General features: G+C 35.2%; 1 protein-coding gene across 1 annotated transcript in view; it reads right to left on the bottom strand.

The window, feature by feature from the left end:
* Tmx4 (thioredoxin-related transmembrane protein 4) overlaps window positions 1–23,757 on the bottom strand; it is a 42,965-nt gene that overhangs the window by 16,945 nt on the left and 2,263 nt on the right. Inside the window, exons 2-5 of the mRNA XM_013010919.1 lie at window positions 14,739–14,854; window positions 6,941–6,986; window positions 5,175–5,303; window positions 2,582–2,627 (exon numbers count right to left, since the gene is read on the bottom strand). Coding sequence (XP_012866373.1) covers window positions 2,582–2,627; window positions 5,175–5,303; window positions 6,941–6,986; window positions 14,739–14,854 — 337 coding nt within the window. The remainder of the gene's footprint in view (window positions 1–2,581; window positions 2,628–5,174; window positions 5,304–6,940; window positions 6,987–14,738; window positions 14,855–23,757) is intronic.

Below are 23,757 nucleotides of genomic sequence, written 5' to 3'. Positions count from 1 at the left end.
TGGTGCTCTACCACAGTGCCACTTCTGGCTTTTTCTGTTTATGTGGTGCTGAGGAATCGAACCCAGGGCCTCATGCATGCAAGGCAAGCACTCTACCACTGAGCCACCTTCCCAGCCCTAGGAGACCAGCTTTTAATGAGCTTCATTCCTAAAGTAGAAACTCAAAGACTTTAAGAAGTCATTAATTCAGGAGAATCTTAGCATCTATTGCTATTGTTTGCGTTTTTCCCTTTTCATGATAGAAAAACTAGAAAGCACAGAAATAAATGTTTTAATAAATAAGCCATAATTCTAGTATCAAATAAAATTATTGTTATGTACTTTCTTTCTAGATATTGTTTTATATTATATATATATATATATATATATATATATATATATATATACATATAACTTTTCTCCCAGCTGATAACTTCCATATTTTCTCTTGGAAGTATTTCCAAGCTATATATGCAAGGGAGTTCTGGTAAGGAACTATACATGTATTCATAGAATACACCATGGATAGGCATCGATGATTTTGACTTACAAGACCTGTAACTCCTCCTTTCTCCTTCCACATTTTTAAGACAAATTCATCTTTGGATTCTAGACAAGCTATGGTCTCTCTTTGTCATTTCCTCACTTACCCATGTGCAATATTTCTTTTGAGCACCACAAGTTGATGATCTAGATCTGAGTTAAGAATAGACTATGAGGAAAGCGCTGGTGACTCATACCCATCATCCTAGCTACTCAGGACACAGTTCAAAGGCAGCCCAGGCAAGAAAGTCCATGAGATTCTTATCCCTAATTAACCAGCAAAAAGCCAGAAGTGGAGTGGTGGCTCAAGTGGTAGAGTGCTAGTCTGAGCAAAAAAGCTCAAGGACACCTGCCCAGGCACTGAGTTCACGCCCCAGGGCTGGAAAACACACACACACACACACACACACACACACACACACATACACACAAACACGTAAGAGTTAAGGCTATGTCCTCAATTTTACCTGTTACATGCTTTAATGTAAGACTCCTAGACAAAAAGAAGCTGAATGAGCTAACCAGGCAGGTAGGGTAGTCAGGAGGACTTGCTGAGTAAGAAAGAAATTCTGGTCAAGGCAATAAAACCAGAATTAGACTTCCCACACGTAATGAAAGTCACAGAATGAGTCCTGCCAGGCCAGAAATCAAACACTTTGTGAATAAGATAAGGAACACATTCTAGAATGCATCAAAGATATATTGCTCCTGATATAGTCTTGGAAGGCAAAACTATCTCTTCAATCTGTGAACATGATAAGCAACATCTGTCTAATCTTTTCTAAATCTACAGTCAAAATTTTCTCTTAACCTAAACTTACTGCAGGTTCTATGGTTAGATCTTGCTACCAATGCTGTCTGATATTCATTATAATTACTCTGTTGAATTAGACAGTACAATGTATCAAGGCTCAAACAACTATTTGATTATATGGATCTGACAACTTAATGTCAACATCCTACAGATGGCCCTTACTTTCAGCTTCCACTTTGCAGTTCATAATCCTTAGTTCTTGATTGAACAAACTGATCACCCAGTGATAACTAAACAATACAAGAAAGCCACATGAAACAAACTATCTGCAGAGAGGGAAAATACTAGTTTTTTCTAATGTAATACATGCAAAAAAAAGTTAAAATGTAACCAAAATAGATTGACTCCAAGCCTCCAGTGAATAAAATTTAAATAAAACAAACATATCTAAAGTACATATCTATCTCACAAGGCAAGATAATTAAGTAACTGAGGTATAAAATGTTCTGAAATTTTCCTCAACATATGTTCATGGGTTTGAGAAACAAACTCTTTATGAACTATTTGAATATTAATATGCTGTCATGCATGATCGACAATCACAGCTTACAAAAGACATAAATAAGAATTCACTAATTTTTTTGATGTTTGAACTATACTAATTTCAGGATAATTTTTTTAAATTATTGAATTTAGCTCCCTCTACCAATAAGAGGAACATATCAAGGGACATAATCAAGATTATATATGGCTGGATGCAGTGATTCAAGCTTGTTAATAGAGGCTACTTGATAGATGGACATCTAGAGGACTGAAGTCTGAGGCCAGCCCAGGCAAAAAGTTCACAGACTCTATCTCAATCAATGGTTGGCTATGTGGTGAGCATCTGTCATCCTAGTTACTGAGAAAGAACTAATAGGAGGATCACAGTCCAATGCTGACCAGAACATAAAATCCAGACTCAAAAATAACCCAGCATGAAAACATTTGTCAGAGTGGCTTAAGTAATAGAGTACTTGGCTAGCAAGCATGAAATCCTAAACTCAAACCCCAAAGTAATAAAACCCAAAATCAAAAAACAGGGACATAGTTGAAAAGGTAAAGATAAACAATACTTCCATATTTTGACCTGAGTAATAGGTCCAATGCTCTATAAATAGGCTAAATGAAATTACACAAGCACAAATAGTAGATATCTACAGTGTTGCTTTAGTGGTATTAGCTACTCTACTCTCTTACTCTTAAAACTACCCTTTATCTTTAAAAACTTCCCTGAAAATATAATAATTATGTAAGGTTACTCACCCAAATCTTGCCTGAGATGCTGAAAAGACCAGCCATTCCAGACATACTAAAGAGAAGGACGAAAGAAGAGAACCTGTGATTGTGCATACCAATATGGAAAAAATAAAAGACACAATTCAGGTCTGGGAGACTGCCCTCCACTGATCCCTCTACTTCTTGATACCTAGTGTTTTCCCCTGGATTCACTCCTGCTTTTACAGAGTTAGATTCCATGGTCATCCTTTGAACTAGTTTACTGCAAGCACATTTCAATCGCTTGGCCCTCTCTCCTTTCATTGTATACCCAGCAAAAACCTAAATCCTACACAGCTGAGTATCTCTGGGGAACCCACATGCAAAACTGACTCCCAAACCTAAGTGAATACTGCCCGGTCCTACTGTATTTTTAAGGCTCTGACATAATAGCTCATTTCCTTCTTCCTTGCTTTAAACTTTATACATCTCTGCTCCCCAAGCAATGGAAGCTCATATATCACTGTGAAATCAGAAGCCATGATGTAATCTCTGTTAGCTTTCCACTACCAAATCTGAGCCTGATATACACCTATACTCCCCTTCTCTTGTTTCCCTGGGAAACTCTATCTGTCCTGTTACAGTTCAATTCCTCCATTTGTGCTATAGCCCTGATCCATTTTGTCTGACTGATTTGATTCTGTCATCATATTTTTTTTCTTGCACTAGCCATATATCTGTTTCTTTATACTGGATCAGTTTTCTTCTGCATGAAAATATGTTCTACTCACATCTACTTTTTAAAAACACTAACCCTACACTTAATATGGGTCTTCAAGCTTCATGCACCAATCTCTTCCCAGATTAGTTTCACTTGCACTATTTCTCGGCTTTATCTTTAACCCACTAAAACCTGGCTCTGTCCTCATAACTGCACACCAGTACTTGTCAAAGCTATGATGATCTCATCTTTGTTTCATTCTATGTCCTGTCAGAGACCTGAACTTGATCTTCCTTCACCTCTTGGAACCAAGTGACACAATGACTGCTACCTTCCTCTTGTGTACCTTTCATTGCCTTCTGGAAAATGGCCTATCAACATTTTCTCTCCTGCCTCACTGGCACTCCTTTTTAGTTTCTTTTGCTGACTTATTCTCTACTCAACTTCCTACTTGAAGGGTAGCTCATGGATCCATCTAAAACATTGACCTCACTTTTTCTCTCTTTCTAAATATTTCTTGCCACTTTAGACATCATCTAAATGTTTTACATTTTGTATTCCTGAATTCTGGAAGGAAACATCCCCATGCACTCAATTCAACAGCTCTAAAAGTGTGCACTTCAAAACAAACCAATCCAGTGCAGAACCAAGATCCACCAAGTACTGAAACAGGAAGCCAGAAAATTTAACTTAGGATTCTTCGGTCCTCCTCCCCTCTACCTCCAGAAAGTCTTTAGTCAAACAAACACTTTAAATCCATTTATCTCTCCAACTTATCTATTGCTACTCTTCTACAATCTATCACCTGAGGGCTAGACAGAAGCCCTCTAACTGATCCATTCTGTATCTCTCCAATCTTGTTTCTCTTCACTTATACTGAGTAACTTTGACCCCCTGCAGCCATAGGTCCTATAAGATATGGTTTCAGCTGGCCTCTCTTACTCACATTTATGCTACTTTTCCTCACATTCACTGTATTATACACTCTGATCACTATTTCTCAAATTAGGGTGGCTCTTTACCTGTTATTTTGCATATTTTATTTCTCATCTTCCCCTCAGAGAAGCCTTTCCTAACCCTTTCATCTAAAGTAGCCCAAGACTCCTAATTCTCTTAGTAAAGCATGTTGTTTTTTTGAAAAAGTGTTTCCAAGTCAAGGATTCTTTGTATCCTCAGCTATTTTTTTATTGTCTGTCTTAATCATTTTAAAGCTATCTGAAGGGAGTGGGGTAACCATTTTTGTTTATTCACTGATGAATACCTCAACACCTAGAATATTCACTGAAAAATCATTGGTGCTCAGTAACTTATACAATTAAATGCCAGAGGCAAGTTGCTTTTAGAGTAAACTATATGTCTCCTGAATATTAACATGATACCACTAGATGATTTATTCCCCATGCCATTCAAAATGAAAACTGTGAAGTTATTAGAATTCAGCTTGATCTACCTCACCAAATATCATACAGTTTACCACTGATGACCACAAATAACACCAGCAGTATAGTAGCCAATTATACCACAGGTTTCATTTTCCACATAAAGTACAAGAACAATTCTTTCATAAAGTAAAGAAAGTTTATCTCATCAGTAATTTAAAAGGAAGAAAGAGTGGCAATTTGTTACCTATTATAGAACGAAAAAGGTTAGCAGGGCTTAGTATAAAAGCTGGAAGAAAGGCTTTTTGTTACTCTTATAGATCTGACTACCAAATTTTCCAGTAAACTGGAATTTCAGTGACCTGAAACACACATGGTCACAAAGCCAGAAACATTACCCATCAAGGCCCATCAAGGGCATGTGGGATCTGGATAACCAGAAGAGAATATAAAGACAAATGTAGGCTTTTAGGGTCCTAGGCTAATGTGATACCTATTGTTTTGCTTATTACACTTTATCATTAAAATAGTAACAATTTACGTTAGAGAAGCTGGAGATTTCCATCCAGTCAGAGGCTCCACTGATTGCCATTTCTTCTCTAAGATGTAATTCTGAAGATCCTCAAAGATTCCTGGGCCACGGTAACGTCGAAATATCCCATCTTTTGCACTATAGATTATAAAAACAAGTAGAATGTCAATAAATCAAAATATGAAAGATAGTAAAAATAAAAATAAGTATTGGTCATAAATATGAATTCTAGAGAAATTTTAAATTCACTCAAATGAAGAAAAGAATATAATTATGTATAAATCAGAAGGCATACATAAGCTTTAATCTATGATAAATGAGAAATCCCCAAACGGAAGGCATTACACATTTATTTTTTCACTGTACAATTTGTAACTATTACCAAAGTTTTTGACAGTGTTCATCTGGACAGATTACTTTCTATTAGTTTTTATTTTACCAGTTATTTTGATTTTTTTTCTCACAATAGCATAGTAGCCATAGCTATCAGTTAAAAAACAAACAAAAACTTCTACCTACATTTCCAAATATGTCATTCAAGTCCCTCTCTTCAAAATCATCATCAACAATAAAATACTTAATCTCACCTCTATCTTTAGCCTTTCCTCTCATCTTCTCACCATCAAACTTCCACAGGACAGGATCTTCATCTGCTATTTTCTTCCCTTCATTACTCACGCATTACTCAGTGAGACTGAGGGCTCTGTGCTCACAATTCCATTTAGCCTGCTCAAACTGATAGTCTCCAATGACTCCTAACTGCTATATCCTGTACTTTTCTACCACTTTTCTTATACCTGTTATTAGTATTTATCTATTACTACGCCCTCCTTTCTACTTTAGCTTCTTGGTTTTTTCCAGTCCCATGGATGGAGTTCAAGGTCTTAGGCTTGTTATGAATGATCACAAATGCCAATAGAAGCTCTCTGGTTTTCTTCCTACTACTATGACCACTCCTTGACATATATCTTAATGCTGGTCAGCCCCTTCTTTACTTGCTGCTCCTCCCATTGCATGTGCTTTTTCTAGATATATTTTAGTTGTTATGTACCTCAACGTTGAGGAATTCCCAGTATGTGTATCTAGTTCAGATCTTTCAACCAGGGTTCTAGATCCTGACATCTAAATTCCCCCACTTGGAATAAGTACTCCATACTTTCTTTGTCATTCTGGCCCCTACTTCCAAAGTTTCATCTAATTTTAAGTATTCCTTATCTTGCAGGCTGGCCACATTTATTAGTTATCAATGGCCTTTGGTAGTCATTGTAGATTCTTTCCTCTAGTGGCTAATCAGCCATCAAAATCCTTATAATCCTACCTCTTAAGCATCCCTGAAACCTCTTCTCTTTCTTTGCCACTACATGAGTCTCTCTAACCTTCCTCATCCAGCATGATGCAACTGCATCTTGTGGGCCAGCCACATAGAAATAGTTATAGTTCTCAAAAGTTGTCTCTTGTTCTGGGCATGCATATACATGTTTCTCATATATCAAGAAAAACATTTCCAATTTTGTCCTAGTCTATTAAGAATCATCTCACCTTCTATATTACAGAAAAAACATGATGCTTCCCACCTTTTCCCTGCCTGAAATTATGTCCTCTTTCTCTACAACACTTCAGGCATTCTTCTCTTCTAACAGCAATCATTCAGGGCAGTGCAGTCTGTCTCTCCTCAAACATTATGCTAAATGAGTGATAGTCATGGAAAACTCTCAGAATTCCTGGTATACATCTACTGATTCCTAATATTTGCAAAACCATTAAACAAAACTTACTGAAAAAATGCTGGCAGAGTAGTGACAAAGAAACGGCCACTCAAACCTACAAGAAACATAAATGAGTTGTAAGTCCAAGTCAGAGTAATTCAAGAAAAAGCATCCTCAAGCTTCTTTTTATAATCACTAATATAACCATTATAATTACTGGATCACTTATTACTGTTTATTTAAAGAGGTTTCCTTTCATCATTTTTATTTATATAACACTTTTTAGACATTAACAACTGATACGCTTAACTATCATGTGTAACCCTAAAATTTTCCAGTTTGTACACTACATAGGACTGTAAGGTTGCTGAAATGATAGGTTATAGAGTCTTAAGTACTAACTTTCCCTACTAACTTTATGGCTTTAGATAAATCACTTGACCTTTCTGCATCTCAGCCACCTCTTCTATAAAATGAGTATGTTAAATCCTAAACGAAGTGTTCTAAAGTTAAATCAAGATATTAAATAAAAGCTTAGCATGGTGCCTGGCACATGTTGAAGCACTCAAATTATATCACATAACTATATATTATATATAAATATATTAGTTAAAAAGTATATTACTTATTACTATATTAGCTATCAATTTAAAGAACAATATGAAATATTTAAGGTTATATATAACCTATTATATTTTAAAATTTTCAAGTATTATAAACAACATTTGTATATAAGTCATATTTTCAATTTGTTTTAGAAAAATCTTTACTAAACACTAAGTATGTGTCAAATGCTGTACTATATATATTTCAAGGTTTAAATAACATAAAACCCTTACTCGCACAGCTAGTAATCTTCTATGTTCTGGGATCTGTGAAGAATCTCAAGATATTTGGATAAGTCAAAACGGAGTGTGCTTACATAGAGCTTACATTCTAGTAGCAAAGGAAAGAATTTAATCAAATAATTAGAACCATGAATACATAGAGAAAGATAATATCAAGCATAGAGGTATACAACCAAAACCTGAATGAGACTAGAAGTGTAATATAGATCCCTGGCCTTTACATTTTATAAATAAGTATTAGTTACAAATACATTATACTTATGAGGGCAACAGAATTTCCAAATAAAAAGAGAATGCAGTATGAAAACATAGCTCTTCAATTTAAACTTTTTCACTAAAAACATTGTGGAGTATTAAATCCAATATTGAAACTTTATTTCTCTAGGTCACCTGGCAAATTTACTTTTAATAATATGAAAATTTGTTTTTATGCATTTTATACAATTTTATACAATAGCCAACATAATAATTTATTAAATAGTGACAATTCTTCTTAAATAAGGTCCCTATTTTCTTCTCATATCACAGACATCCCTGAGATATGTAAAAGAAAAAACAGTACTAGAAATGGCACTGTGGCTTAAAGTGGTAGAGCACTAGCCTTGAGCAAAAGAGCTCAGGGATAGCACCCATGGCCTGAATTCAAAGCCCACAACCAACCCCTCCCCCCAAAAAAAACAGAAACAAAAAACAAAACAAAACAAGAAAGAAAGCCCAGGGGCTGGGAAGGTGGCTCCATGATAGAGTGCTTGCCTCACATACATGAGGCCCTGGGTTTGATTCCTCAGCACCACATAAACAGAAAAAGCGGGAAGTGGCACTGTGGCTCAAGTGGTAGAGCACTAGCCTTAAGCTGAAGAGCTGAGGGACAGCGCCCAGGGCCAGAGTTCAAGCCTCATAGGTGACCAAAAAGAAAAAAAAAAGTACTATGAGGGAAGCAAAAGTCAATGTCACAAAAAGACACATAAACTCATCACTTTACAGCTTTATATTTCCTTTATCTATCTATCTATCTATCTATCTGTCTGTCTGTCTGTCTGTCTGTCTGTCTGTCTGTCTGTAGTCATGCAAAGGAGTTGCCATTTAACAAAGCAGTTCATGAATACAGTGTGTTTCTATCAATGGCAGACCTTTCAACATTTTTACCTTTTCCTTCCCTACCCACCCCTTTCCTCACTCTTCCTACTTTTGTAGAATACACACTGGACTCAATTGCAAAAGCGCAAGTGCCTGAGAAGATGCCATGATTTAACAAGCACTTTTGCTTGTGGGCCTTTTCATCTGGAATGCTACTTGTAATTTTACCCTCCCAATTCTATACTGCCAGGGGGAAAGGTACTGGTATTCATAAGTGCCTAAAATTATTGTATGATTTTGGTTTAAAAAATTATTATAGTGTCATATCTTACTTCTTTCCTAGCTACAGATTATTATACAGTCCTCACGTTTTATCTAAAGAAAGTTGTGCTAGAAAAGTATACTTTATTCAAATAGCATTTAAATGGAATGAAAAAATAAATAGCTTCTCATCTGTTTAAAAAGTTTTCATGTAGATTTAATTTTTATCAGAACATGTGGGATTTTAAATAAATATTAGGTATCCCTTAAAGCAACTTTTTAAACTTGCTTTTAAAAATACTTAGTCATCATTGGTTATAGCAAGAAAGAAGTAAATACATAAATAAGTACAAAATATTCATGAAACACATTTATATAATACACAGAACCAATATTTACAGGCTTAAAAGGCAGCAGGCATTAGGTTAAAGCCTATACCTGCTACTACTAGCTTTAAATCTGGGGCAATTAATTTGAATGCTATGAATTTCAGTTTTCTTCTACATGGACATTTACCTCATAGTGTTTAGCAGTATGACTATATATTACAACCACAAAGAACTCATGGCCTGACCTGTGATGAATGCCATATAAATGTTAGCTATATTTTCTATATTTAAATCTCTGATTAGATAATATGTAAAAATAATAAGCTACTTTATGTTCTTTGAAAACTTCACATTATTTTAGAAAACATAACCTTTATTTAACCTTTGCAGACACTCCAGGAAATTCACGTCAATAATTCATGTCACTTCTGAAAGGCTGAAAGGCATCAGGAAGCCCTCAGTCTCATTCCAGTCCTCCAAACCTGGGTTCCACCCTTTCATACTGACACTATGGGGTACATAAGGGAATTCTCATTGGAAAAGACAACTCTACTTAATGTTATAGCTTCAGGGTTTAAAGATACTAAGAGTAAGATGTAGATTTTACAAAAATTTTAAAATGACAAAGCAAAACCATTTCCAGCCTACATAATGGTTCACTGCAGTAAGCTTCAGAAAGTATGGAAGAACCAAGGACACCCTAAACCCTTACACAGAAAAGCATAAAGTTTGACCTGAAATTTTTGTATACCTTTTGTCTGTAGAAATAATTTTCACTTTAAAATGAAAACTGTGGTGTAACATAGAAAGGGCATCAATCGGCTAAGCATGATTGCTCACACTGCAATTCTAGCTACTTAGGAGACAGAGGTCTAGAGGAACACAATTTGAGGCCATTTTGGGTACAAAGTTTGAGATGCTAAACTTCAACCAATAAAAACAGCTCATCTTGGTGGCATAGAGCTATCTTTCCAGCTACACAGAAAAGATAGATAGGAGGATCGTTGTCCAGTCTTACCTGGGTAAAAATGGAAGTCTCTATTTGAAAAATAAAGTAAAAAGGGCAAAGGGCATGGGTCAAGTGTAGAGTGATATAGATTGTGGATAATCAGTCACCAAATCCTAATAATCCTACCTCTTAAGCATCCTTGAAACAAAGGTGTTCTCTTTCCTCGGCCACTGCCTGAGTCTCTCTAACCTTCCTCCTCCAGCATGATCCAACTGCATGTGCCTAACAAATATGAGGCTCTACGCTCAAATTTCACTATTGTCAAAACATAAAAGCATAAATGTGGAATACGTAAAATAATTACATTTCTTATCAAAAATTTAAATGCATACTTCAAAAGAATTAAAAACATAAAAGTTGAACATAAATAAGAGCAGAAATTAAGTTCACTATTAAGATAGCAGAAAAAATAAAAACTTTTGTTCTATTATTTATTAGCTGTGATTCCTTGATCCTGTTATAAAACCTCTCTGTGCCTCAAATTCCTGAGAAATTCAAATCTCAAATCTCAAATTTCTGAGATTATTAAAAGGGTAAAAACACATGTAGGTATATAACACAATTACAGTGAAAGAAAATGCTCACTAAATGTTTAGTTACACCAAATAAAGGAGTAGGAGAAAAACAGAAGGAAACATAATAAAGGGAGTAAACTTGTTCAAAGTATACTTCTGTATTCATTTGTGGTACTGTAACAATGAAATTTCCTTATACTATTAATGTATATTAATTAAAAAAGAAGTTTGAAAGTAGGACCAACTTTACCTTTGAGAGTTAAAGTTTCAATATAAAAAATACAAAAGTCTAAGTGTCCCAATTATAAAAAATATATAACATTACATTAAATAGGTTTCTTATTAAATCGATGGCTTTAAACCCAATATTTATTTTTGGCTATGGAGGCATCTGGCTTTCCTCTAGCCTGCAACACAGACATTGCCCATGAATAATGTACAAACAGGTGTTCTTTTCCAGTGCATGGATTTAGTTTAAATGATTAAATTTAATTTTGCAAAGACATTTCAGCCATGAAGTATTAAACTGGCAACGTGACATAGATTTATCTAAGGCCCAGTCTTCCCTTGACTTCTGAATCTCAGCTTTAATAATAAAGTTATAAACACAAATTTTGATCGTTCAAAATGTTAACTAAAGAATATGCATGAACCTTTACTCTTGCTTCGCATTTTACAAAGAAATGAAATTATATGTGACTAAAACTCTTAGGGCAAGACTGCTTTGATGAAAAAAAATGTACAAGTGGAAATTTATATCTGAGTGGAGATTTGTATACAGAAATAATCACTAACATGCTTAACTGTGGGGAAAAACAATCAAAGTCATTTTGATGGTTTCTTACTGCTGAGTAAGAAAACTAGATTTTATAAAAAGAAATGCTCAAATTGTTTCCAATAATAGAGCCAGGCTGCCTCGAGCCTTACATGAGTCGGTACCACATAAGACCTCCCTTCCCAGATGCTCCCACTTCTCCCTCTCTCCTACCATGCCAACTCTTCCTCTGCTGCCGCATTCTGTGTTCTAAATGTTCTCAGTTCCCTAACCCACACCTCTGAGTAATCTCGATTCTTCTTCTGCTCTTAGAATTCTCAGCTTTCTCTCCCTATCTCATCTCTATTTACCATTCTGAGGTAACCTCTATCTGCCCTCATCGGTAGTCCTCTGCCTTTTCTTTTCATCCCTCGACATCCTAAAACCAGTCCAATCAGAAAAGCCTAGTCTCAAATACAATTATTTAACCATTATGTCTCCTATACTAAAACACCTAATTCCTACTTCTAGATTACCTCACTAACCCCAAACTGCTCTCCTTGCTTCCATTTCTGTCTCCTCAAAGTTAATGCTTTCACAAGGCACCCAAAGGAATGCTTTAAAAAATTATTTTTCTTTTTTAAGGTTATTTTAAATGTGATATAGAGGGTTAAAGTTAGATAAGTCAGGTAATGAGTCTATTTCCTTTTGTACAATGTCACCCCTTCCCTTTTTCTCTCCCAGTTTTTCTCTCTTGTCTCCACACACAAGTTGTATAGTTCCTTTCCAAAGGAATTCTTGTAAAACATAAATCATAGCATGTACTCCCCTGATCAAACTTTCTGATAGCTTTTTTTTATTATACTTTGGAGTAAAATATAAACTTGTTTACAGAGCCAAGACACACAGTCTGGTCCCTAACAACTTTTTTATCTTCATTCACCTTGAGTCCCCTACTGGCCCTCGTACTGTTTCTCAAATTAGACAATTATTCTCCCACTTGACATAGTGTTTACTCAGCCTGGGGTGTTCATCAACCAAAGATTGTTGAGGTTTTCTGTCTCAACCTATCAAGGCCACTGGTTAAACAATCAATTCCTGGATAGTCTAACTTTAAACAGTGGTTTTCATGACTTTCTACATCTTTACTCTCATTTATCTTCATAATTCCTATCACACTCTGACATTATTCTCCACATAATTTTTGTTACTATTCAAAAAAAGCCAGGCCTTTGTTTCCTTCACTCATTTTAGTATAATTTATATCTGGAACTATGCTTGGTGCCTAGTAGGAACTTAATATTTGTTGAAAGAATTCAATATTTCTAAGCCTTATTAGTAGGTTAATGAAAGCATGAAAGCATTAGGTTTATAATTCAAAGTAAAATTTACAACATTATAATCAGAAGCATACAGTTATGCATCACTTAAAGATGGGACAAATTCTGTGACATGCATCCTTAGGCAATCTTACTGTTATATAAATATCACAGTATACTCAGGCAAACAAAAATGATAACATAATCTTATAAGACTATTGCCAGTCCTTAGCCAAAATATTGTTATATGGCCAGAGACTGTATTCTCTAGGTCATTCAAACAACTATGCATGTAGTTATGCATTTCTCAATATTTATGAGTTCAGTTTTTAAGTTTGAATGAATCATTTGAATGAATTTTAGACCCTTGTCTTAGAAAATTGTCCTAATAGATAAAACACTTAACCACTTCATTAGACTAGAGTATGCCAAACAAAATAAGTCATTTTTCCCTTCTTCTTTGGTGAATATTTCAAGTATATTTAGTTCAGATTTATCTAAAATAATGAATCAATAAATGCTTTGAAATTACTTCATACTAATTTTGCATTTTATTTTTGGTCAATTCACTATGAAAAAAATAGCTCTATACTTTTAAATAAAAGGCTGTATTCAATTAAACTTTAAGTTTATGAATCAAAAGGCTAACAGCTTACTTTTTTTCATTCAAATCATGCTTTGAATTCACAGTAGGATACCATGTGACTGAAATGTGAATAGGCCAGCTGAATTTTTAAGAAATCCATCATAACATGGTTTCTGATGCCATGAATTAAGTCCGTACCAGATTTTACTGGACTCAAACTACCAAAGATAACATAAATGTTCTGCAAACATGTAATTGAAATGATTTGTTCTAATAGAAAAACTTATTTTAACAACCAAACATTTGAACTACTAACTATAATCATCCACCTCTAAGCAAAGATGGGCAGTGGTGGCTATTTAAAATACTTAAAGAAAGAAACTGGTATTAACAGGATTTTAAAAGAAATTTCTCTTTAATTCCAATAAAAATCTCTGTTCATTTGGCAATTTTAACATATCTATTTTTTGTTTATCAAAAAATGTTTTACTATATCAGAAGGTGTAAAAATAATCAACCCTTCATCACTTTGTGTTTCTGAATTCACAGCCAATGCAGAGGAAGTGGATATACTCTTGCATGCCTCTTTTTTTCTTTGATCAGACATAGAACCTAGCTAGAAATTCAATTCAGTAAAAAAAAACATTCTTTTAAAAGAGCTACATTTGAAAGATTTAGGTAAAAACCCAACATTTTTCTCAAATTATATAATATACAAAGTTATTTTTAAACTATAAATATAAATTCATTGTGCATATCATTCCAAAATTTAAAAGTCCCTTTTGCTTGTGCAGCAAAAGTGATCCTTCCTCTTGATAAATGACAACACTCATAGCTAGTAAATACAGAGAGGGTGACAGAATTCGAAATTCCTCATTTGGAAACCCACTTCAAATACCTATCTGGGCAGTAACATTATGAGTTTTTAAAATCCAAATGTATTATCCCACAGATTACAACTGTCCATATCACAACAAACTAATAATAAATATACATGGATGTGCATTGTATACATAGGGAGATGTAGATAAGCCAAAAGATAATTCGTTGATTCAAGATGGTCAGCTCATAGGTAATCAAAATCCCAGTCTTTCAATGTTGCCATATGCTTGAAATATATTAAAAGAAACTATCATACTTTTCTACTTAATCTTCACTGTTTATAATACCTGGCTCTTGAATGACGTCTACCTTCCCCACATTGATCTGAAGTGATTCTCCATTCCTGGCAAACGTCTCCCATTCCGAATCGGTCTGCTGGCAGGATGGACACCACGGGGCATAACTATAAGAAGAATAGCAGATCAATACAAACATGGGAAATATTTGTTTTTTTTTAAGTCTTAAAAAGTAATTTTTTTATTGTGAAAATACTGTACAGAGGTGTTACAATTACATGGGCAAGATAATGAGTACATTTCTTATCAAGCATTGTAGCCTCCTCCTTTGTTTCCCCTTCCCATCCCTTCCCAGCCTCCCCCTGCTCCTCCCAATCCTCCCTCCACCCCCGCCAGCACCAAAGTTGTAAAGTTCGTTTTTCGACATAACGACTTGTACATCTCATTGTTGCAATGGGTCCACCTGTATCCCTATTTAAATGATTTGTTTTTCCCCTTCCCCTCCACAAATTATACCAACATCAAATACAGTGAAAGCAGGGGTTATACTGTGGGGGAGGGACATACAAAGCAACAAAGAAATAATCTTATAAATGTGTTAGTAACAATCACATGAAAGAAAAAAAAACATTTGAATACGTATCTTAGGGTTCATTTCCCTAACATCACCTCATCTGTCATTTTCTGCTTGACTCAGAAATATGCTAGATATTGCAAATATGGGAAACCATAGGACCTATGTTTCTTTGGGCCTGGCTTACTTCACTTAATATAATTTTTTCCATGCCTTTCCATTTCCTAACAAATGGGGCAATGTCATTCTTTCTGAAGGAGGCATAGAGTTCCATTGTGTATGTATACCACATTTTCTTGATCCATTCATCTACTGAGGGGCATCTGGGTTGGTTCCATATCTTAGCTATAGTAAATAATGCTGCAGTAAACATAGTCGTGCTGGTAGCTTTAGTGTTTGTAACCATTTAGGTAAATATCCAAAAGTGGGATTGCTGGGTCATAGGGGAGCTCTATGTGAAGCCTTTGAGGAACCTCCATACTGCTTTCCAAAGTGATTGAACAAGTTTACACTCCCACCAACAATGCAGAAATGTTCCCTTCTATCCACATCCCCTCAGCATCTGTTGTTATTAGAGTTCTTGATTATAGCCATTCTAACTGGGGTGAGGTGGTATCTCAATGTTGTTTTGATTTGCATTTCTTTTATGGCTAGGGAGGTTGACCATTTCTTCATGTGTCTATTGGCCATCCTTCTTTCCTCTTCAGAGAAGTTTCTCTTTAAGTCTTTAGCCCACTTGTTTATTGGGTAGCTGTTCCTTTGAAGATTGGTTGTTGGGGGACTTAATTTTTTGAGTTCCAGGTATATTTTAGATATGAGACCCTTGTCTGTTGTATGGCTAGTGAATATCTTCTTCCAATCCATGGGCTTTCTATTGATATTGCTAACTATGTCCTTTGCCATGCAGAAGCTCTGCAATTTCATACAATCGAACATGGGAAATATTTGTGAGGTAAGAGAGAAACAGAATATTCATACTTAAGACATACATTCTTAACTGGAGGGAAATATAAAGCAAGTTTTTTTTTCAAAATCATGCTACAAAGAAAAACAAGCATCATTTCCTCCTCCAGGATTTAATATATTAAGTTTTAGTCCAAGTTTGAAAATATTTTTAGGAATTATTATAATACCTAAAATAATTTTCAATGGTATTGTTACAAATGAACCACATTTTGTCAGTTTACAGATAGGTTTTCATCTTTGAGGGCAAATACTATTTTGAGGGCAATTTTCTTTTCTTTTTCTTTTTTTTGGGGGTCCAGTCATGGAACCTGAACTCTGGGCCTGAGTGCTGTCCCTCAGCTCTTCAGCTCAAGGCTAGCACTCTACTACTTGAGCCACAGCGCCACTTCCAGCTTTTTTCTTTCTGTTTATGTGGTGCTGAGGAATCGAACCCAGGGCCTCATGCATGCAAGGCAAGCGCTCTACCACTGAGCCACCTTCCCAGCCCTTAAGGGCAATTTTCACAAGGATTCTATTATTCTAACTAGCCAATCCAGATTCAGATCCATCAAAACTACAGACTCGATAGGAAGAGACCAGAAGACTTGTCACTAGTGAGCTCTCAACCAGGTTTCCAAACATCTGAATATGCTGCAATTTGTTATAATGCCCAACGAAGTTAATTTAGAACTGAAGATACATTTGAAATTGTTCTGACCTATTCTGTGAAAGAAAAAAATGGGTGTAGGCTAAAACACCCTTCATAACACTTTCTTAAACAGAAGAGTTTAAAATACCCTGATCTTTAAGAACTTTGGTTTTCACTTTTTCAATAAACATTAAGCACTATGCTAAAAGCTGAGGCAACAGATCTCAGAAGAACCCACAGAGAAAGAAACATCTGTGCTGAGATCTAAAGTAAAACTAAAAGCCAAGGGAAGAGTCAACAAACATGCTCAGCAGATGTGTGAAGGTTCGGACAACAGACGTAAGAGGGTGTAGACATTATCCACAGCCTTTCAAAATGTTCCATATGGAGTTGGGACTGAGTTCCAAGTTCTGTGTTAAGCTCCGAAGTAGAAAGATAATTTTATTCAGATTTACGTTTCAGAACAATCTCACGTGGTAGCTCTATGGATAATGAGTCAGGGAAAGGCAAGTTTGAATCAAACAGAAGAGCTGGAAGGAAGGACAGTCACCTTGGCAATATGCCAGTGGTTTTTCTTACCTTTTCAAGTGCTAGAAATCATTCTGAATGACTCAGAAACTATAAAGCTCTAAATTTTTTCAGGGTTTAATCTATAGTTGTTAGAATGAGAATCTAAAAAGCTTGCTGCTTGGGCAGGTAGTTAATTGAATGCATTTCTTTAAAAGATACATACAAGGTTGACAAGAAATGCACTCATTACCTTACTTACGTAACTAAAACCACTCTGTACATCACCTTGACAATAAAAACAAGATACATACAAGTTATAGCCCTTGTATCTGTGACCCAATTAGGGATCTTACACATACAAGTAAGGAAGAGATCATCTTGATTTAAAATGGGCCTTAAATTTAATAACCTTTAGTTCAAGGGTAGAATAGGGAGTCTTGACACCAAGAAAGAGGGGAAGGCAATGTGATTGTGCGGGCAGAGTTTGAATCTCGGGTAGCTACAAGTCAAGTAACACCAAGAAATGCCAGTAGCCATCAGAAACTAGGATAGAGGCAGAGAACATTCACTCCCACAAGGGCAACCACAGGGCACTTCGCCTGCTACACACCTTGACCTTGGACTCTGGACCTCCAGAACTGTGGGAGAATTAAATTTCAGATACAACAGCCTCTCTTGTGGTAAATTGCTATAGCAAACTAAGGAAACTAATATAGAAAGGAAGAGGTAATTTAAAATTAGAAGGAATTAAATAAGCCTTGCAAAGACTTACAGGACTGAGAGGGTTATGCTGAATATGAAACATTGTGAATAAACAGTGCCATATGCTAGAAATTCATTTCAATAAAACAACACAAATAAAACTGAAGTTAGTATTTGCCGAATAATGTCACAGACAATTAGAAAAGCATGTGGTTTTGTTTTGTTTTATAATATCCAGAAGATAAAAGTAGCAAATAAAATTAATTAATCGTGCTCCCAAAAATAGACCAGTATACTCCAGGAAAAATCATCAACTCTGAATAAGATTTCAGGATGGCACCAACAAGTAGACATATTTTTCAAATCTGCTTAAGCTTTTAAAGAGTCTGTAACTAATATCAAAATATTGAGATATTAAAAAGAATTGATGCCACTGAATTGTCCTTATATAGAGAGTGAGTGAACATTATAGCACATAAATTATAACTCCAAGGAAGTTCTCATATATACAGTGAGTGAACATTATAGCACATAAATTACAACACCAGGGTGTAGTAAAGAGGAAGTACGGATAAAGATAAATAGTAATAGCAATACAATAATAACTGGGGACTTGATGATGGCCAATAGGAATGCAGTCTATTTCTTCCATTTTCCCAAAGTATTTCTTAAAAACTTGATTAAATGAAAGTACCCAAGTTGTGGATAGTTTGGGCATTGTAAAAAAGTCAGTTTCTTGCTAATTAGTTTATATTTTGTTCATTCCTAAATTGCTTTTGCAAAATGTGGTTCTTATGATTTCTATATTAAAAGGGGAAAGGGATGTAGAAAAGAATTATCTCTTCTCTCTATATATACTTGCACGCGCGCGCACACACACACACACACACACACACAGAGATACACACACACACACACACACACACACACACACCACAGCAAAGAATTGTACAATATCCCCACACACATCATGCCTTAGGAAATGAAATAAAAGGGGACAATGGTAAACTAATCAAATTGTGTACAAACTCTAGGTTCAATGGGGATGTTCTCAGAACATCATTTAGAAGTCTATTGAAGATTTTTAATTGTGCAAACCAATGCATATAAATCCTAATTAAAAATCAAATATACAATGATATACATCTACTCTGATGAATAATAACAGAAAAAAATGCAAAAATTAGAATTAGGAAATATTTTGAATGTTTACATTACAAAAAAGTAGCATTTGGTATACTAAAAAATCAAGGTAATAGTTCATTTATTTAGGGAAAGTACTAATAAAAGCATTAGGAAGAATCTAGTTGAGAAAGAAGGCTCTCAGCCTAGGCAATTCCAATACCATACTAAAAGATCATTGATCTTCCTACTACAACTCATTCTTCAAGTCTGGAAATTAAAGAGACAAGGATCAGAGAAAAATTTGTTGACATCTTTGAACATGAATTTAAAAACAGGAACACTTGTATTCTTACACGTCCAAAGCATATTAAGGAGTAAGTAGGTGTTCTATAAATGTGTGCTGGATACATAAGTATATAAATATTATTGCAAATATAGTACCTTTCGTTGGAGTAAATAGTTACTTCTTACATATTTTCTATCGTTCTTTTTTTTTTTGGTCGGTCATGGGGCTTGAACTCTGGGCTTGGGCGCTGTCCCTGCACTCTTCAGCTCAAGGCCAGTGCTCTACCGCTTGAGCCACAGAGCCACTTCGGTTTTCTAGTGGTTTATTGGAGATAAGAGTGTCAGGGACTTTCCTTCTCGGGCTGATTGTGAACCTCAATCCTCAGATCTCAGCCTGAGTAGCTAGGATTACAGGCGTGCGCCACTGGCGCCCAGTTCTTACATATTTTCTAAAGATCCATATGGCAAGTGACGAGACAGCCAACGTCAAAAAATATTAAATAACTCCGTATGTTTCAATAAGCACTTCAAGCTATTGGATGAGAGAGTTCTGTTAGAGGAACCAGAAAGAACAAACAGGAATTAATCATCTGACCAGGCAGCTTAAAGTCTCTCCATGCCTCTACTTCCTCAACTGTGAAATTAAATAACAGTAGATACCTCAGAAGGTAAATGAGAAACTTGGTGACACACCCAAAGCAGGCACACAATAAGAACACTCTACTACACTCTACTTTGGTGATATTCAGCTTGCTCTCCAAGATGAGTATCATGATGCTTGAGCTTATCTCAATCTTACAGCCTCCTAGCACCTCCCTGCCAAAGAGGAAAGCAGGACAGAGACTTGCTAAAGGTCATCTAAGATCACTCAAACCAAGAACCACATGGAAATACTTTTGTGACAAGAAAGAAAAATCAAGGAAATAAAGGCTCAATATCAACATCAACACATAGAAGAAAAGAGAGAAAAAGAATAAGCATAGAAAGACTGTACCCGAAAGAAAAATCTTGAATTACAATGAATTTCCCTAGGACTCTGTATTTACATACATGTACTATATCAGGAATTATTAAATCATACAAATTTCAATAAATAAAAATATTACAGTCCCTATTCTGAGTTTTTTATGAAAATGGTCTTCATGTATACAATTATGAAGCATACTTAGATATTCTATTGAAGTAATTTGAGCTATTCTGTTTGTATACTGCTGCTACACACTGGTCTGTGGCCTTATGAAATTTAGACAGAGCTGGCTGGGTTGAAATGCACTTACATGTTCTTTCAGTAACGGCATAAGCCAGCTCTCAGTTCAGTGTAGGATATAGTGCGTTGTTCCCACAGCTTTTAAAAATTCTTAGAATGCTTTTGATTCTAAATAAGAGTAATTTCAATAAGAATTTAGGTCTTATGATAGTAGAATATAAAAATGAATGCAAAGTCGTGAATTATGTTCCATTTTCTTATCATATTTACATATGCATATATATTATTTACATATGTATAGCATATATATATATATTATTTACATATGTGTACATGAAAAAACTCATCAGACAGAACTGAAAATGAACTCTCCAACCCAATATGCCAAGAGGGCCCTGAAAACCTTGTAAATGTTTGTTAAACATTAAAAATATAAATGAACAATACTTAATACATATTTCCATTAGTGCATTACACTGCAAGTTCCCTGAAATCAAGGTTGTAGGCTCATCCATCTTACTTTCTTAAACTTCCAACCTTCAACCTGACATACAACCAAGCATTTACTATCTCTTAAGCATGTAATCAATGAAGCAAAACAATGTATCTAAGCAGCAGAAAAGCATGGTTATTTCACATGGAAAAGTTAAGACAATGAGGATCAAAACTATTAGATGGATATTGAAGAGATAATTTCAAAATGTAAAGGTCCTGGGGAAAAATATAAGGTTTTGTGAATAGGATGCTGAGGTTCATGTCTGTAATTCCAGCTTCTTGAAGGTGAGGATAGGAGGAGAGTGATCCAAGACCAGCTCAAGCAAAAACTTAGTATGATTCTATCTCAAAGGACAAACCAGGTGTGCTGGTATACTCCAGTACCAGCATCTATGCAAGAGACATAGATCAAAGGATCAAGTTCCAAAATCAGCCCCAGGCAAAATGTTGGAAACTCTATCTAAAAACTATTAAAGCAAAAAGGTTAGGGGACATGGCTCAAGTAGTAAAATACTTTTCTAGCACATGTGAGGCCCTAAATTCACACATAGCACCACCAATAAATATATAAATAATGAGGCTTTGCTTCATACTCAAAGTTTGAAAATACATGCTAATGGAGGCACTAGTGCCTGACAACTATAATCCTAGCTACTCAGGAGACTGAGATTGGGAGGATTGCAGTTTCATCCCAGATGAGATAAAAGAAGTTCACAGATTCCTTCTAAACCCAAAGCTGGGAACAATGTCAAGCACCTCTCAGCAATGTGGGAGGCTACAAAGACTGGCTAAGATTGAGCTCTGGCTCTGTGGCAGATGGCTGCCTAGTAAGTGCAAGGTCTGAATTAAAACACTCCTCTCACTACCAAGAAAAAAAATTCACAACTACTACTACTTTATAAAAGCCTTATAGAAGTAAGTTGATTTACCTCTGATATTAACATTTTTCTCTGGTAACTAGTTTAAAAGTAAGCAGATCAAAGCTAAGCTGCCTAAATACCTTCTTAATTCTTTGGGGGATAGAAAGTTACCAGGATAGTACACAAAATGAGTCATATTTTATACTATTGTGTTTCAAAAAGGGCAAAAGTAACATTAATATAATGGGAGTTAAGCACACATTCAAGAAGCTAAAGCTTGCAGAGCAACTGAATGAAGGACAGTATGTAACAATGAAAACAGACACTAACACATCAGAAAATATTATTTGGAAAGCATAGCAAGGCAGAACTAGAGATAAACAAGTTAAGAAAGCAAACAGGAAGAGAAAGACTGAGCATAAAGCCATAGCATTAGAGAAGGTACAAATAATAATAAAATGATTTTGCAGTTTTGTCAATAGGTTTCAAAACAGAAATGGTGAATTACTAAAATATACTTGAAATAATATTTCTCTAACAAAAAAATGCTTTTTCTGGTGGAACTGAAGTTTGAACTTCAGGACTTTAGTTTGCTGTGCAAGGCACTCTACTATCTGAACACACTCCAGCCCTTTATATTTTTGTTATTTCTCAAATAGAGTCTTCTATTTTGGATCTACATCAGCCTCAAACAATGATCTTCTTACCTATTTTTCCTCACATAGTTTGGACAGCATTTATAGTCCATCACTACCAGTTTACTGATTAAGATGGATGTCTCTATTTTGGCAGGACAAAAGTGTCTTTAAAACTGGAAATTCCATTGCAGGGACCCCCAAAATGTAATGCTTGAAAGACAAGGAAAATATAGCCAATTACTTTTTCTAACAAACTTTCAGTACCAATATAAATGAACTAAATTACATGGGCTTTGCATGATATGATATTCAAGAAACAGATTCCCAGAGGAAAAGTGGCATATAAGCAGATGCACAAAGAACTGTAATTCAGAGTGACGTGAAACTTTTAACAAATTTGTAATTCTACCAGAAAGCTTAACTTGCTTCTTTAGGAAAATGAAGTCATCTGTTCCTAATCTCTAATTATATAATCAATCACCTTAATAAAATCATTCATATGAGAAACAGTATAAGTAGATTTTTGGTTTGTTACATTCATTAGAGAAAGCATAAGTGTTTTGATGAATTCTTAGAAATGTATAGCAGGCCTATAGTGTGCTAAGACTCCAATAGATTTTATATCTCTTAAGGTGTTGAATTCTTTTCAAACAGAAAAGAGAGTAACACCTAATACATAAAAATTTAAAAAATAGACAAGAGTCACACTATTTCTTCAGAAGGAATAGTTTTGATTGAGTTTTGGTATCCAGAAAGAAGCCAGATATAATGACTTAAGTTCTTACTTTTTCATCTCTTTCTATCCACCTATTCTTTGATGTACTTGATGAAAGGAGAACTTCTGCTAAAATAATCTCAACAGCTCACTTCCGGGTTACAAGACTAGTCTTGCACCGCAGTCTAGGGTATATTGTACAACTGTGTGCAGAGCAAAGTTACAGTTATCAATTGCAACCATCTAGGCTGAGGCATTTCTAACAGATAAAATTTAACCAACATAACCACATATGGTAGTTTGGGGAAGTCATTCATGCAGAAGTTTGCAAAGACTAATATTTATACCAGCTTCAGTGTTTCTAG

The sequence above is a fragment of the Dipodomys ordii genome, unplaced genomic scaffold (genome assembly GCF_000151885.1).
Source record: "Dipodomys ordii isolate 6190 unplaced genomic scaffold, Dord_2.0 Scaffold13, whole genome shotgun sequence".
NCBI lineage: Eukaryota > Metazoa > Chordata > Mammalia > Rodentia > Heteromyidae > Dipodomys > Dipodomys ordii.
The sequence above is the reverse complement of the archived record's forward strand: the minus strand, read 5'-3'. Positions and strand labels throughout refer to the sequence as shown.